This window comes from Lontra canadensis, unplaced genomic scaffold (genome assembly GCF_010015895.1).
Source record: "Lontra canadensis isolate GAN:19392208 unplaced genomic scaffold, GSC_riverotter_1.0 scaffold92, whole genome shotgun sequence".
In the NCBI taxonomy this organism is placed as follows: domain Eukaryota; kingdom Metazoa; phylum Chordata; class Mammalia; order Carnivora; family Mustelidae; genus Lontra; species Lontra canadensis.
Window position 1 is genome coordinate 7,822,736 of NW_022631086.1, and position 17,743 is coordinate 7,840,478.

The following is a 17,743-nucleotide window of genomic DNA, read 5'->3' on the forward strand; positions in this document are numbered from 1 at the left end:
ATGGGAACCACTGGCCAGTGGGAGCTTGAAGAGGAGGAAGAACACGGCAGGTCAACTCGAATGAATCTGACTAGTCATTAGTCCAAATCTGAAAGCCCTCAGGACTCAGAAAGTAGAAGGACTAAGCAGAACTGCAACTCTGACAGAAGTTTTGGCTTTGGCTTTGGATAGCTCATGTTATATCTTCTAGTTAGAAAGTTTTCTTTGTATTTCAATGTGAAATCCCTCATGTTGAGTTATAAACCCATATCCCTTTGTTTTGTCCCCTGGGAAGAAAGGTTCCAAGTCCCTTCAGATATTGCAATCTTATTTGCCTTCCCTGTAGACTTCTTTTCTGAAGTTGTTTTAGCTTTTCATTTCTGTTACCGGATGTGGGGTCATCTGGTCTGTGCCAAGACAGACACTGGGGTCAGGACAAGACCACGGCCCAGCTCTGCTTCCAACCAACCCAGGGACTTGGCGCACAGGTCATTCTGCTTTCAGCAGGCTCTTCATCTGGAAAATTTTAGTTCTCAACAGGATCATATGTATTTTTAATAAGGTGATGGTTTTCTAAAAATCTAGTTGTTTATGGTGTCCTTAAGCTGTGGTGCCCAAACTAGACATAATACTGAGATGAAAGTCTGATTTCTGCCTCATATTTTCTTACATTATATTTCAGTACATGAAGTTTGCTCGTTTTTTAAACAAATTATAGCTCCGACTTGAGTTCACCGTTCTCCTTGGCCATTCTCAACCAGTTCCAGCATAATTGTGCCCACCCATTCTCGGACCTCCAGGTTTCTCCCCAAATACAAATAGCAAGTTAGTGCTTGGCTCCTAATGGTCTGTCCACATGGGCATCCTCCATGACGGTGGCCCATGTGACATCCTCACCTCGTGGTTTCCAGCTGCTACCATCTGCTGCCTGTGGTAGAGTTGCTCCTCTCCATAGTCATCTCACTTTTTCAACTCTCTCACTCTCCTGAGCTCCCTTTTGGACTGACTCAGGCTTTGGGTCCATAGACCCTTCCCATTTCCACAGTCCAGGGCTGTCTCCTGGATCATTTCTTGTCTTTTCCGGTCCTGCTCATGACAGCTTGGCAGCTTCCCTGACCCTGGGACAGCCTTAGTGGCCTGTTAGTCCCCATACTAGGGCCTCTACTCCCTGACTTCCCTCTTGCATATGAATTTCTGAGTCTTGTGGGAGAAGCAAAGAGCTAAGCTGATCTGCACATTTGTGACTCCTTGCAGCTGGTCTGCTAACTCCAACTGGGTCCTCAGCACTGTTTGGCAATTGTTCTCTGTGTCCTTACTAAGGTTACTTCCTTTCTTCTATGGGCTGTCAGGTCTAAAATATTGCCACTTTGCTCAGTCTCCTTCCTCCTGCTCCTCTTGCTTCTAGCCTTGCTTCCTGCCTCCCTTTGAAATAAAGGTCATCAGCATCATACCACTCCTCTTCTTTCTCATGATTTCCAAACCCTCATCTCCCTTCCCTCCTCTTGTCTCTGAGGGGAACTTCTGTCCCCATGACTCCTGAGATTGACTTCATATATGTGAAGCTGCTTTGCACACATGGTCAGACCTGAGGGTAAGCCTAGGTTCGGGTCCATCATGGAGCTCCACTAGTCTCCTCGGTGCCTGCCTCAAAAGGCTGATACCTGCTGTTGAACAGGTGTTGAATTATTTAACATGGAAATGATGAAACTAAGAAACCATGTAAACCACAGTTTGGCATCTTTATTCCTTGCCTGGCATTACTTTTATTAGGAAATACCTATGGTCATATGAGAAATGGATATTTCATAATCTAAAATTATGAATTCTTGCCTTTCCTATCAATAGTTCATCAGAATGAGCACTGACCTTCAGGTGTATCTTCTTGCCAATTTATTTAAATGTGACTGATGTGGAGTGTGGAAATTCTAACCATAGTGTCCTGCTATGGGCCCTTTCCTGACCTGTTGACTTCAGAGCATAGTCACCACCAGGCTATACTCCCCACCCTGTCCACTCCTTCATGGCTGGCCTGGCTACAGCTCCAGCATATTCCTGGATCCAGATTCCTCAGCTGTGAAGTGCTGGATCTTGATGGAAAGATTCTAGTCTCCTTTCTAAGAACCATCTCAGGTTCTAAGTTTTATTCTAAAGTTCTAGGGTTCCTTTCAGCTTGGAAATGTTGTGAATTGAGGACATGAAGTGTATTGATTCCACCACTTTTATTGGGTGATTAAACTTTGTAAGCAATTGGGAACCATTTGTATTACTGAGAAATAATTCTGCCTTTTTCTCCACTCCTTTGACTGTTTTGGGTCAGCAAAATCAAAATCATATTATTAAAGGGAGAAACGCTGAATTGCAGTTCCTAGGTGTTGAATTTGTGCCTGAGCACACGGAGGTGCACAGAATAAAGAATCGTCTCCAGTGATCCACTGGACACACGTCTCCCACAGGCCCCGTTGTCTGTACCACCTACTCCCCTTTCTCTGTGTGTGATGGCATGACAGACCACCACCGTGTGAGCCAGGAAGAAGGCCCCGTTAACATATTTAGACTGTGAGCGTCACTCTGGGTAAAAGGTGCCGGTGTAGCACACCAGTGAGCATTTGCACACAGTGCTGCTCCCTTCGGGTCTCTATCCCATAATGCTGGAGCCAGGCAAGGGGCTGCTGTGTGCCAGACTTGTGCATAAAGTGTACCCCAGTCCAGAATTTTTAAAGTAATTATGATCAGATGGTCCTATTTTCTCACGCTAGTTTCAATTAACGCCCTGGCCCACAGGGAATTAGTAATGTCTATGACCTGATTTTCTCAGTAGTTTTCTCATGCAATCATGAGTTTTATTAAGTGCAGTTTACAGGGCAAAAATCAGTTTCCACCTCCCAGCCTGGATGGTGAGCTGCCTCAATGGTAGGGTGCTTTGATTTACTCGTCTTTGTATCTCGGGGGCCTGGGTCAAGCACACAGTAGGTGCTCCATAAATGCTTGCTAAACAGAAGTGCATTTGGAGGCTGCTTCCACTCAGTGTCTGCGCCTTGGGAGGGGAGATGAGCAGTGACAAGGCTAGGCTAGGACAGTGCGAGATGCAGAGAGGGGTGTCAGAAGGTCAGGGTCACCCCTGGCTAGTTCAGCCACTGCTGCTGGGGGTGGTCCTGGGCAGGGCAGAGTGTTGGCCACAGAGGGGTGCTGCCATCAATCAGAGATCCTAATTCTTGCCTTCAGTGTCTTGGAATGACATGGAGTACATTTGTGGATTGGAATTCCACGAGGTGGCTGGTCTGTGAAGACGAGGTGTGTATACAGCAGGATCCATCTGCTATGGGGATATTCCTTCTTCCTGGGGCCTCCCATCTTATCAGAGTGCCTCCTTCCAAAGTCCCTCTCCCATTAGAGTGTAGACCTCCCCAGCCTGCAAGCCCATTTTTCAACAAAGAAAATGTAGGTAGTGGAATCTTGTTTGCAGAGCTGTGTAACTTCTCCCATTAGAATGTTCTTGGGTCAGAACAAAGGTCTCAGGGGTTCCAGCCCCCACAGAAATGCCTGGAAGGGAATCAGGAGCTGTCACGGACTGGAGAGACTTTCCCCCGGCATACCGTGCGTTTCTTCCACATCGATGAATGTGAGTATGTGCTCACAGATTTTCCAATCAATGAGTGCCTAGGAAGCTGGCGACCAAGAGTGAGGCTGTTTCCCCAGGTGTGGGGTGGGTTCTCTCTTCAGAGGCTGATGAGTGGCTGCTCCCAGAGGGCAGGGCAGGGCCTGAACGCTGGAGAGATGAACTGTCCCCACATGTGTGGCCTTCATGTCCTGCACTCGTTAATATACCTAATGCTTCTGATGAGGTCAGCATCTTGGGGGCCAGTTGCCACTGTCTGATGGCAGACCCATCACGGGCTTTTCTTTCATTGTCTGAGTGAAAAAGAGGTCAGGTATGTCCCTTGTGAGGTCTCTGTGGTCCTTATATAGAATCCCTGCAAATGCAGGTATTAGGCCTGAAAGAAAGCCCTTCTCTTTGAACTTACCAGCCTGTTCATATATCCTAACCAGGTCTTCCATTTGCAAAGGGCATGTTGGGTCACAGTAAAAAGTTGAATTAATCAGCAGCCACTCAACAGAAACAAGGTCTTTCATTTCCAGAAAACAGGTGCATTACTTACTGCCCTGCTCCTGAATGAAAGCAAGGCAGAAGAGCTTTAGACTAAAACAAACAAACTGAACCAAACAAACCTTGGAACAGAGACAATTTTCCTCAGCATATTTCCCACTCCTTCATCTTGGCTTCCATAGTCTAGGAGGCTGACCCCATGTTACACTGCAGGGTGAAGAAATGCCAGATGTCTGCATTTCAGCTGTTGAGGAGATCAGGAATGGGCTGTTGCTCCCCTTGCTTTCCGTGGCCCTCATGGGTCCTCAGGAGGAGCTTCTGGAGGCAACATTACCCCCAGAGGCATCCAGAGCAGATGCTTCCTGTGACAGCCCCTACCCATCTCCAGTGGAGGAGACCTCCACAGCCGAAGAAGCTCCCTGATCCCCTCATGCTGTGTCCATGGGGCTGGGCCAGGGCTGGGCTCCCTGCAAGCTCCTGTCACAGATGGCTGAGGACATCTGTGGCTGGTATCATCCTTCCAGGCTTAGAGATGAGTTGCTGTCCTGAGTGGGAAGCAGACCCTCTCTCTGCCTATACAGTAAGATGGTCGGCTTAGTGTAGGGAGCGATGCCTCTCAAAAGGCTTAATATCTGTAAGAACTGAGGGATGTGTTCATGGAAGTAGTTGCTGAACCTCTTCATTCTCACTCCCGGGGCAGGACTTCACACCAACTTGTGCAGAGACCCATCTCGGGTGACCTGGCATTTTGCAGCCCTAATGTTGTGGGGTGACATTGCCAGTATGAAGTCATTTTTACTGATATTCATAGCACTCCTGGGGTCAAAGTCAGCCACGATGGACATTTTGGATGCCAGCCTGAAGCTTCTCATGTACCAGGGGTGCTTGCAGCTTCTCAGACTGGGCTTCTCAGAACCTGGGAGGACGCCGCCCTGCCAGGAGTCCATGAAGGCACAGGAGACACTGGCCACGTCCACAGGAAGTGCTTTCTGGTTGATCTTTCAAAATGTGTGGGATTTTGAGAAAAAGATTATGAATATGTTGCCTTGCACCAGGCTTCTGGGATTGCACCATCTTCTTTGCTGCTAAATGAACTTCAAGGAAGAGTTTGAGGAGCTCTGCTAAGGGATAAAGGGATTCCACAATCTTGTGAAACAGACAGCAGACAAGACAAAATGACCTCTGTGGAGAGGTTCCAGGAGGGCTTACTGTATTTGCTTTGTTTCTGAGACAGTCCTCTGAATTTTGACGGTCACCTTTTAGGGCACAAGTGCTGGCAGCCTCACACCAGCCTGTGCGGTTGGCCTCTGACTACACTGTCCTTTCTCTACTCCATGCCAAGTAGGATGCCCTGTGGCTCCTCATCCAGTGACAGTCTGGGTGTCCATGCATGATCCCAGAGAGCAGGAGGGAAGAGTCTATGAAGAACTGGACAGGTCCTGGGGCAGGAGGAAGCTTGACCAAAGACACTTAGGTTGGCTTGTTTGTTTTAAGAATTAGTGTCTGATGTTTTAGAAAGGCTCTTTGGACTTCCATAATCCATAACATTATTAGTCATTGGCCATGGTGTGTTCAGAGGAAATCAAGGTTGTTTTTCTATTTTTTCTCTTCTTTTTTTTTTCTTTCAAGATCTTCTGTCCTCTCCTAAACCCTGGAAAGACAGTGAGGATGTACTGCCTCTAGGTGTGGGCCTAAGGCTGCTGTTTTAGTATCTCTGAGGGTGGAGAGATGTGTATAAGTTGCAAAACTGTTCTGTCTCATGTCCCAACTGCTTCCCAGGATGAGTCAGGCAAGCAGGCCATCGGTTTGGCTGCCCAGGTGCTGGGCTCTTCATTGCATGGTGTTTCCCAGAGCGCTGAAATGTACAAATGTCAAGAGACTCATGTGATGAGTGGCTCCTGACGGAGCAGATGGACTGACTTCCCTTAAGAGCAGCGAGGTCTTGGGGACAATGTTGGCATTTTCTATAAGTGGTATACTTGTGGCATGGAAGTCATGGACAGTGATTCCTGGAGCAGGAGACCAGATCCTTCACCCCGAGGTGTCTGTGAGGTACCAAGGGGGACTTTCTCCCAGGGCAGGCACCAGGCTTATGCCACAGTGTGGCTGCTGGTGACACCAACTCTGTAGCCACTAGGAGTTTCTGAACAAGAGTGAAGTGGAGACAAGGAGGGCTACAGATCCAACAGACCACAGTTCCAGCCCAGTTTCCTGCCCCTGCTGTCTGGCTTTGAAATTCCCCCTTAAGCATCCTCAGCCTCACTTTGTAAACAAGGTATTTTTGGGTGATTGTGAGGACGTTTGTCAAATGCCTTCTACCTGGTAGGGATCCAATAATTTATGAAGGTTGGTAACATAGTGACAGTCACTATTCTAAAATAAAGAAATAAGGTACCCTTTCTCCTTATTGTTAAATAGCTAGGCCTATCCAAATATCACACAAAAACCCAGTAGTCAGATTATTGGGATTTTTTTGGAAAAGAAAACAATAGCATTCAAAAGACTTCAGTTTAAGTGTTGCATATGTTGGTGTGGAAGGAGAGTTTCGTGAAACATTCAGAAGTGTCTCGAGATGACGAGTCAGAACACTCTCAGGAAGGAGCCCTTGGCAGACGTCACTCAATGCTGGGGCTGGGCCTATGTCAGTGGCAGGGAATCCATACTCTGAGTGGGGATAGCAAAGCCCACATCCTGTCTCTGTTCTGGCTGTCCACAGTTGATCTGCGCACCCTCTAATGCATCTTCCCTCCCCTTTTCCTGCCCTCCCTCCTCTTCTTTATGCTTATTTATCAAAAGTATACGTAAGCTGGGGCACCTGGGTGACTCAGTCAGTTAAGCTTCTTCCTTTTGCTCAGGTCATGATTCCAGGATCCAGCATAGAGTCCCTCACTAGGCTCCCTGCTCGGTGGAGAGCCTGCTTCTCCTTCTTCCTCTGCTGCTCCCCCTGCTGTGCTCTCTTGTTCTCTCTGTCAAATAAATAAATTCTTTTTAAAAAAAAGTTCTGGAACACTGAAAAGAAATTTAAAAAATAAATAAAATTTAAAAAAAAAAGTACACAGAAGCTTTGGACTCGCACCTGGCTCTGATAGAGGTGGAGGCTGGGGCGTGTTTTCACAAGCCCTGCAGGTGAGTCTGATGCACTCTGCGGTGTGAGGGTCACTGCACTGGCCTTATAGGTTAGACCCCTTCCTGCTGTACAAACTGGTGCCCCTGCTGCCCTCAGGGTCTGATGTTTGGGGATTTGGGGGAAGGTGCTGGGGGCAGAGGACAGGGAAGCGGAGAGCCAGAGAACACATACGCCAGCCCTTTTGGGCCATGAAGAGGAGGATTGGGACTGTCTATCTCTGTGAAGCTGGGTGGGCAGTGAAGTGGGGTGCCAGGCTGCTCAGTGGAGCTGTGTGCTGAGTGATGGTGAATGTTCTGTAGGAAAATGAGAATGTCCTGTTACCTGAGACCAGGCTGAGGAAAGTGGTGACTGGACAGCAGTGGTCATGGACTCTTTTATGCCAACAAAGAGCAGGGACTTGCTCGGAGTAACTGATAATTGTTAGATGTTGATGAAGAATAGCACTGCCAGTTTATGGTGCAGAAAAAGGGGGCTGGATTGGACCACCTCATAGCTGAGAAGGTTTCCAGTGTGAAGAGTCTTTGACAATAGCGCTTTCTTCTGCTTATGTCTGGTTCTTTGAGACACATTTTTTTTGTGCCCCCTGTGTGCAAAGCATCACCATAAGCTCTGTGGTCCAGCTATGGCTCACATTCTGGAGGGGGTGGCACACCCATCCAGGGAAGCTGATAAATGAGGGGTTTCATCTTTATCACAGTCTCAAACACATTTAATTAAACAATTAATGTGTGCTTAATGGAAGCCAAGTACAGCTTTAAATGCCTCATGTGGATTATCTTACAAAACTCCGTATGCTGTCTATACTTTACAGAAGAGGAAACTGAGCTTCAGTGAAGGTACTCAAAGTCACCCAGCCTGGGAGTACTAGACTCGGATTCAGACCCTGACTTTGGTGCCTGTGGAAGCTGAATGCAGAAGCAACCATGTTCAGCCAGTGCTGGAGTGTAGATGGGCACAGTACCTTGTTGATCCTTTGATTTTTTAATTTTTTTCTTTGTGAAAAGAATGGATTTTGATTCTGTATAACTTCAGAATATTTGCAAATTTTCGTAGCTGGCAGGAGAGATCAGCAGAGATGTTCTAATCCTGTCTGGCTTTCTGGAGTCTGCTATAATCCAGGTGGTAATCGTCACACCCAGCTGCCCTGCCAAGGAGACAGTGTGTAATTAAGTGCTGTGGGTCTTCTGTGATGGACCCGTTCTGAGTAATCTACCTGATTCTGTTGTTCCAAGAGCAGTGGAGGCGGGACTGTATCCTGCCAGTTTAAAAGATACTCTGTGCTGGTCAGTGTGAATGTGGTCACTTGTGGCAATTGTGATTTCCTGTTTTCATGATAGAAGACTTAAGGGAGAATTATCAGAAAAACTTCATGGGGCTTAGAGAAAACACTAAAATGATTTCATGGCAAGTGAATTTGAACCATATGGGTAGTTTCTTTTTTTTAATGTGTGCATCAGCTTAAAAGAAGATTACTAGATGACCTATAAAAGATTTTAAGAAAATGGTTGATGGTATGTATCCCAGAATATTAAAGAAAGGAAAATTTCAAAATACTTGAAAAAAATTACAGTTGGCTTTCCTAAAACCAAGGCTTGGAAGATGGGGGACTGTGTTGAGGGGCCATTTTCACCTTACTCGGTGGTTTGCAGAGTCAGTGACCTCTGTGTATGGTGGGAGGAGATCTCAGGACAGTCTTTGATGAGAGGCCTTCTCTTACTCATTTGCTACCTGCTGTGTGTACTGTCTGGTCTATTTAAGTGTGCGCTCGCACATACACACACACTTAGTGCCTACTGTGCCAGGCATTATGCTCATGCCCTGAGGAGGGTCTGTCTAGCTCAGAACCTTGCTTCACATTACTTGGCAGAAGAGGTTAGGTGGTTGGCGGGATGGCACATGGGGTGAGGGGAGAGTGGAAGTGGAAGTTGTCTAGTGAGATAAGAATGGAACCCAGCCCACAGTGCTTGAATTCATGTCCTCACTTGACACTTTGTAACTGTGTGGCCTTGGGTCAGAGACTTCACCTTTTCAAACTTCAGTTTTCTCTTGGGGATTATGGCATGTATCCTACTTAACCTGGAAGCTCTTGTAAGGACAATTAAAATAAACCATGTGAGGGCTTATGGTAAACTGTGAAGTTCTATGTAAATCAGGCAGTGTGCTTGGAGGCTGGGGCTAGCCTTGGCCCTGTTCCTTGTGGTAAACTGTGAAGTTCTATGTAAAGCAGACGGTGTGCTTGGTGGCTGGGGCTAGCCTCGGCCCTGTTCCCCATTCCCCCTTGCTCAGGAGGCCGGCCTCATTCTCCAGCCCTGGTATGGGGTGGCTAATAGCAGGTTAGAGACTGTGGTGAAAGCCCGTACAGTTTGAGGGCAGCAGGGTGGCTGATGCCTACTGGGCCTGGCAGGAATCAAGACAGAGCTACAGGCACCTGAGGCAATAAACTTGTGCCATCTGAGACCAAGATCCTTGTCCTTGGAACCTTACAGTTTCCTGCTTCTCAGAGACCCTGTCATGGTTCCAATGGTCTTTTTCCTTTTTAGAGTTTTGTCAGTGCTTTACTGTTGAGTGTCAGGGGTTATCTGTTTGGAGTAGAGACCTGCTGTGTTCCCAAGGCTCAGCAGTGAGAGTGCAACCTCCCGAAACACTTTGCCCTGTGGTGTGCATGGCTGGAAGTGTCCCAGGACCGGAGGGGAGCCCCATGGTAGAGAATACTATCTCTGTTCAATAACTGATTTTTTTTTCTGACTCCTGTAAGACCCACATGTGTGTTCTCAGTACATTTGCCCATTTTGCTAGTGATCACCCAGAACTCCCATGCTGATATGTTGCTTTCTGGAGTGATGGGAACATTGCCATAGGCCACAAAGGGATTTAAAAAAAGAGCCAGGATGGGGGGTAACAAGCTGATAGCAGCACCATGAATATCTGACCCATTTACTGCTGTCTCAGGAAATAGACCATGGCAGTCATGGTTGGGTGATAACCCTGTCATTTCTGCCCAAAATACTAGCAGTACAAATGGCTGGTGGCAGCTTGAGCAAGCATCATTTTCAGCCCCACATCAGTGAGAGGTTGCCTTGAGGAGGTATGAACTTTTTACAGAAGTAAAATAAATATCCTATGTTGTTGACAGAGATAATTTTCACCTTATAAACTTTTAAAAAACATAGTACCAACCCTTGCCCAAAGCTGGGAACCCCATGAAATCAAACCCCAACCTCAGGTGGTTCACCCTCAGGGAATCTATGTCATCACTCACAGGAGGGTCTTCTGTTAAAACTGAATTTTGTGCATGTGGTGACAGTTTGTATTGGAGGCACATAAAGGGGAATGTGACTTAGAAGCTGTAAAGACAGAATGAAGTGAAGGTTTCTGCTTCCTGTGAAATTTTCTCTTGACTTCTATGCCCCTGCTCATGGCTCATTCAAGTCAATTTTGTTACTTTGCACAAAGCTGAAAAAGGCACAAACACTATTGCTGAGAAAGTCAACTTGGTTATGTGTTTTGTTCTAATGAATGTCCTCTGCAAATCTGCTAACTTTAAAAACAAACCTAAACATCGTTGTTGATAAATGAGACTAAACATGCTGCTCGTTATTCAGATTTTGCTTCTCATATGTGGTTTTTATGAGACATTTCCCTCAGTATTTAAAAAAATTCCCACTCAGGCCCCACACAAGCTCTATTCATCAGTGACCAATGCTGACAAAGGGCATTCCTGTTCACCTCTGTGACACAGTCACCTCTGGAAAACTCAAGCACTTAATAAGTTTTAGTAGCCTGGATCTTTCTAGGAAAATGGGCACCACATTATTAAGGCTATGAATGAGAGATCCCCATTGGGAATGCATAAAAGTTACCAGGTCATAGGATTAATGTAGGAACTCATACAGTTACTCCGTGCTGTGCCATTAATGAGTTGGGTTATCAGTATTGAACACGTTTGGCAAATTATTTTCTTTTGAACTATATAAATGAGTGTAGTTATCATTTCCATAATTACTTGGTGGCCCTTAATTTTTATAGAGGTTAGTCCTTGAAAGTGAGAGCTCACCTCTGACTTGGAACAAAACTGAAACCAGTTTAGTATAACCCTACAGAAAGTGGTTACACTCATGACACCAGGCTGTAAGGGCAAGTTCTATGTAGTTAGTCCTTTGGCTGCATTTTTGGGTCAAAATCAAAAAATCTTAATAATGATCATTTTGCATATTGAGAAAAGTATTTACTGAACCATAACCTGGTATTCTTGTAGATGCCTTTAGGAATGGGGGTGCCCAATAACTGAGTAGGTAATCTCCAGCTCATGTACTAAAGGATATTCCTTTGGATTAGATTCAAGACATGGGCACTGTGTGTCTGACTTTTCAGAATAACCATCTCCAATGGCTATTGATTTATTGCATTATTGAAGTTGACACTAACTTGAGACATTAGATTTTATTTTTATGTCTTTGCTTAGCTAGGAATTTTCCAGTCTAAAAAGTCAGCTGAGAATTGACTAATAATAGGGCCAGTGTAGATGGTTGATGAGTGATGCCTGGGAAGTACCTGGCTTCTGTAGGTGGAGAGATGCTCATTAGCCAAACTGTATCCCTGATGTAGGGCCAGGGTGCGGCTAATGTTCCAAACGGGCGGTGTGGTCGTCGCACCCTCCCCACCCCCGCCTTCTTGCCAAACTTATCAGCTCTTCACTGATGTAAAAGCAAGACTTTGAACACGAAGTATTGGCCACCAGAAGGCATTGCTTTGAAAAAGTTAACAATCAGGGTGTTTCTTGAGATTGCTCATTTAGCAAGAGGATTTCTAGACATCGACTGCACAAGAAGGAAAGAACAGAGACTGGGGATTGCAGCTGTGTTTGTCTGGAGGGGCAAGACAGCCGTGTCAGAGAAACCAAGGTAAAACACAAAAACCAGTTAGCATTCCACTCTTAGTGATTTCCTGTAAAAACAAGGAAAGCCTGTCTTTTCAACCTTAGAGTGGAAAGTGCTTCGGGAAGGACTGTTAGAAATAACGCACAAGTGTGTTTGCTCTATTTTTACACTGACCTTTAGCTCTCACTAGAGAATATACAATTTTGGCCTTAAGAAGGCAAAATAGACAAGAAGGAACGTTGTAAAACATCCAAGATTTCCGGGTGGCAGCCTCAAAATGACTTCTTGGGACCTCTCTGTCTGAAGCGCGGGGAGGAACCGGTGCATCGAGTGTTGATACCCTCGGGGCAAAAGTGTTCCTACTAGAATTGGTTTGCCAAAAATGGATGTTTTGAGCCCAGCTGCTACTTGTTGCTGCTCCGTCTTTAGACAGACTTTATAGACTCAGCGGTTCACTCTTAGGGGTATACTGTGTAATAATTTCTGTGTCATGTCCTCTTTAAGAAAAGGAAGTGCCAAACAAGCCCTTGCGTGTCCGCGTCCGATCCTCAGACGACCGGCTCTCCGTTGCGTGGAAGGCACCGCGCCTGTCGGGAGCCAAGAGTCCACGCAGATCACGGGGTTTTCTTCTGGGCTATGGAGAAAGTGGCCGGAAGATGAATTATGTCCCACTGACGAGAGATGAGCGGACGCACGAAATTAAAAAACTGGGTGAGTTCAATGTTATATGGTATCGGATGTGTTGGTGACCTTTGCCATCACGTCAATGTTTAGAAGCTCGTTCATAACCGAGGATTATATTTGAGACGCAGTGCTGTTCATTTTCCAGGTATGATGATTATTAACTGTGTTCTTTGCTCTGTCCGTCCTCTGTGCCTTCATCCTTTCAACCTTCAGTTAGTGGCAGGACGAGGCCCCCCTCCACGTGCGCCTCAGCTGCTGCCTCATCTGACAGCACCAGTTCCTTGAGCCGGGCCATTACCCTGGATGTGGGAGGGAACCTAATGCTTTTCTCATCTTGTCTCTGCTTTCACCATTTTGTTCTTTCAAGCTTTGTCTTAGCTCCCAGGACACTGGACCTTGGGTCCTTTCAAGATGAAATGTGGCTGCTGATAGAGTCTGCACACCAGGACCGCCTTCTTCCTTTGCAGACCCTTATTGTGTGAAGGAAGCTTTGGCCATGCGATGCAGATGGGAACATCTGCTGGAATGTGGAGAGATTGTGCACATGGTTCCAGCTTGGGTCGAGGCCTGACCTTTGATGCTCTCACTCACTGACAGGTCTGGACAGTGGCAGAGGCCACAGTCCGAGCAAGGCGATGCTGCAAACTCCTGCTTTTCTCCCCCTTTCCTCATGAGTTTGGCAGGAGGTGCTGGGAAAGCATGGGTTGCCCCTTTGTGTGTTCTCTTCTCACAGGGAAGCCAGACTGTAGAGAGCACATGATCTGCTCAGTTCCTCTGGGCACATGTCATGTAGGGCCTAGGGTTGGGCAGCAGAGCCTGGTGGTTCTGCTGCTCATACTAGAAAGCATGCTTGCCCCATGATCTCCAACATAGCTGGTGCCAGCAATAAATATGTTGGCCCCACTGCTTATTCTTCAGTCTCTTCCAAATTGGATCAGTACTTGGATGAGGAAGGGGGGTTCTTTATTGGACCCTCCCAGAAGACTCCAGTAGGACCTGGTGATCTCTTCACTTGATGATGCCAGCCAGGCCTCATACCGGTGAGATGGGCTGGAGGTGGGAAGGAGGGCCGGCTCCGGGCAGAGGAGCCCAGAAGGGCACAGAGCTGAAGGTCTGTGCTATGAACAGAGTCACTGGTGAGAGGGCAGTGGTGCCCGTGTTGCCTCCTTAAGTCTGTCAGACGCGACGACAGACAGGCAAGTGGCGGGAAATGAGACAAGCGAGACAAAATAGAGAAATGGAAGCCAGAGTGAGGGTTCTAGGCTTGCAGCAGTGATGACCAGTAGTTTGGAGCTCAGGAAACAGCCTGGTGAGAAAGGTGATGGTGGGACCAGGGCTGCCTGTGGGAAGAAGGTCTGCTTGTCCCAGGTGCCCCAGGTGCTTCGGGAACACAATCCCCTTTGCTCAAGGCATGACCACAGATTCTGGAATTTGGACAAGAAGCTCCGAGTTCCTCAGGACTTCCAAGGCCAGCCTCCTGGGCCACATGGCAGGCATGTTTGGGGCTGGTTTGAGCTGGTTGGAGACACTAGTGGAAGCCCACGCTGCATTCCCTTCCAGTATAGCCAGGGAGTCACCATCCTATTCCAGCTGTCTGTTCAGCCACCTGCTGAAGACCCTTGGACAATTCCGGTGGGTGTTCTCCTGGGCATAATATACAAACCATCTCAAAATTCAGACTCCAGAGACCCCCAACCAAAAGACCAGCTACTGGGGCCCCTGGGTGGCTCAGTGGTTAAAGCCTCTGCCTTCAGCTCAGGTCATGATCTCAGGGTCCTGGGATCTGTCCCGCATCGGGCTCTCTGCTCAGCAGGGAGCCTGCCTCCTCCTCCTCTCTCTCTCTGCCTGCCTCTCTGCCTACTCGTGATCTGTCAAAAAAAAAAAAAAAAGACCACCTACCTCTCTTCTCCAGTGCCACCGGAAACCACGTGGGATCATAGAAGGCACTGGAAACATCTGAACTGAGCGTGCTTTGTGAGACTTCAGTATTAGCAGTGAGACCTAGAGCCAGAGGCCCCGTCATCTGGAGACGCATCGGTCATTCATTCCCAAACCGACCCCTTGCCCTGAATAGGTGTACTCCGCAGGGGAAATGGGCCAGATTCTGCCCAGAGTATCAGCAGCAGGGGAGTCACTCCTTCTGCATTCCTGAGGCTGCAGGGCAGCGTGTTTCCAGTGGGAGGTTTTCATTGTTCTGAGTCCTTCATAGATACCATGCAGTAAAACCTGGTTTAGTGCGAACAAATTTCTCACCTGACCAGTGCTGCTGTCTCTTCATTTGCTCGGTAGTGACCCCTGGCTCATCCGAGGGCAGCAGAAGGATTTTTCTGCTTTTTGAACTTGAGCCAATGTGGGAACTGAGGTCAGGGCTGGGCTCCGGTCCCAGCCTGGTAGTGCCTCCTACGCCTCCACGACATTTAGGCTTTTGAATTTTCACCAAAAAAAAAAGCGTTGGACTTGCCATCACCAATGCTCTATGAGGCTGCCAGGAAGAAGAGGTCTCCCTGGACACTTGCTCTATCTTAATGGGGAGGATGCTGTGAATTCCAGGAGGGGATGTTGCAGTGGATCTGCTGTGTCATGGGAGGCCAGTGTCCTCATTTTATCCTACATAGGATTTTACTTATGTTTATGACCAAGATGCCATTGAGAGCGTGGTGCCCACAGGGAATGGTCAAGGAAACCTGGAGAGAGGTGGGGTCCTGTCAGCAAAAGTCCCACCCTCCCACTCATTTACAAAGCACATGTGACTAGACGTTTTCCGTGTCAGGCCTCTTGGGGGAACCGGGGCCCCAGCAGTCCCTCACAGAGACAGATCGCAGATAGAGTGTTGTGAAAGCAGAAACCGTAGAATAGGCACGGGGGGCTGGAAGTGGTGTGGTGGCCACCCCAGGCCAAGCCCATCCAGGGGAGCACGGACGGCAGTGGAAGACAGAGGCCAGAGGACACAGCAAGCGCCCGGACTCACGTGGGAGCGGGACAGGAATAAAGGAGTAGTGCATGAGTTTGGGGCCTTCAGGAAGTTATGACAGACAGTCCCAAGTTCAGAGCCGAAACACTGGCTCTGACAAGAGGCTGTGGTGGATGGGGCTTCAGGGGGCACTGGTATGATGATGCTGGGGTCATTTTGGAAATTTTATCTCCAGAGTACCAATAATCAGGGGCACAGAACAGAGTGTGTTATTGTACCAGTGAGTCTTCGTTATTTCTGTGAAAAAGAGATTGTTACTCCATAACCAGCACTTGGCTCTGGGCCCTACTCCCTCACCTGCTGTAGTAAATCCTGGTGTCACACTGGCCCTAACACCTTGTCCATGACTGTGGGTGGGTCATCTCATCCCCCTGACCCTGGTTTCTCATCTGCGAAGAGGAGACTGTGGGAATAGCTTCTTCATGGGGCTTTTGTTGGGACTAAATGAGGGGCAGGTGTGACACACTCAGCCCAGCCGAGACCAGACTCAGACACGTGGGCTCTTCTGGTTTATTCTACTTCATGGTAATCGCAGGCCAGCTTTAGTGTAGAGAGCTTGCAAGTCAAGAATCTGGGTATTAACAACAATCTAGGAACTTTAAGAAATACATTCCAAATATGTAAAACATCAGTTGTGGGAAATTATCCATTTCTTGGGGGCTTTTGATAAATGATGGCACACTGCTTTTTAAGTTTCTTTATATGTGTTCCTGGGTTGCGAGGTTGGATGGCAGAGTTTTTCTTTGTTGACCTTTGCCTGCTTCCTTTGTCAGTAGCACCAAGAAATTAACCATCTTATGGGACTTCTCTTTTTGGAAGCTTAGTTTGATGCTCTATGAATCCCAGTGTTACAGACTTGATTTTTCTCTTTTATGAAACATATATTTCAAAATCCGGTGGTAGCATGTCAGAACCTTAGCCTAAATAATAGTTTACTCATCAAAGCATGAGTTTCATTTGCCCTATGTCTGTGTATGTATGTGTGTGTGTGGAGAGAGAGAGAGAGAGAGAGGCACTGTTCAAAGTTTGTCAAATAATATCCCCTTCCCATGAAATGTGACTGGGCTATTGCAGTTTATAAGTTGCTCTGTGTGAGGTTTTTGAATGCTGATCTCCTTTTATGTTTAACTGACACGCTGTTTGCAAAAACAAAAGGTTAATTTTCCCATTACTGTGATGAAAGTTTGCAATGCCTGAAGTTCCCCAGTGTTACAAGTTCTCACTAGCATCTCTGTCACCTCTGCAAGTTTTGCTTAGGTATTACCTGATGGTGTAGTTGCCTGATGGTATATTACCAGATGGTGTATTACATTACCTGATGGTGTATGATTAGGAATATATCATACTGGGGAGCCTGGGTGGCTCAGCCCATTAAGCATCTCACTCTTGATTTGGGCTCAGGTCACGATCTCAGGGAGGTGAGATGGAGCCCCACGCTGGGCTTCACACTGAGCATGGAGCCTGCTTAAGATTCTCTCTTTCTCCCTTTCTGTCTGTGTCCTGCCCTCTCCGTGTTCGTTCTATCTCAAAAAAATTAAAAAAAAAGAAAGAAATATATCATATTGCTTCATTTTTATTCTTAAACTAATTAAGGCCGTTGCTGGAAACTCAGTCAATAGAGCTGGGAGTTAGGCATTAGAAACTCCGGATTCAGAGAAGATTATGAGTCCTTCTTAGGGGCATGACTGTGGGCAAATCGATTTTCTCATGGCTTTATATCCTTACTTATAAAGTAGAAGGCCAAATTGGAATTTAATCAAGGTTTCATCTGGATCCCAGATTTTATGATTCCATGGTACTCAAGAGCTACAAGTTTTATTTCATCATTGTAATTTTTTTCCTAATAGTTTTCAAGTTTAGATTCAGTTAGGTACTACTGGAATGTGGCGTAGAAGGAACTAACTGAAAGAACAATCTAGAAATAAAGGATGTGTTTAAACTCCTACATTTGCTCTTAGCAAATTTTCGGAGGCTCAATTCTGAGGAATTCAGTTTCCAAG

The 17,743-nt window shown here is 46.9% G+C and overlaps 1 protein-coding gene across 4 annotated transcripts in view; it reads left to right on the forward strand.

Annotated features, from left to right (window-relative positions):
- Nucleotides 1-17,743, forward strand: part of FNDC1 (fibronectin type III domain containing 1) — a 104,329-nt gene that overhangs the window by 34,030 nt on the left and 52,556 nt on the right. For all 4 annotated transcript variants that reach the window (XM_032836480.1, XM_032836482.1, XM_032836481.1 and 1 more), the window contains one exon: nt 12,593-12,799. In XM_032836480.1, coding sequence (XP_032692371.1) covers nt 12,593-12,799 — 207 coding nt within the window. The remainder of the gene's footprint in view (nt 1-12,592; nt 12,800-17,743) is intronic.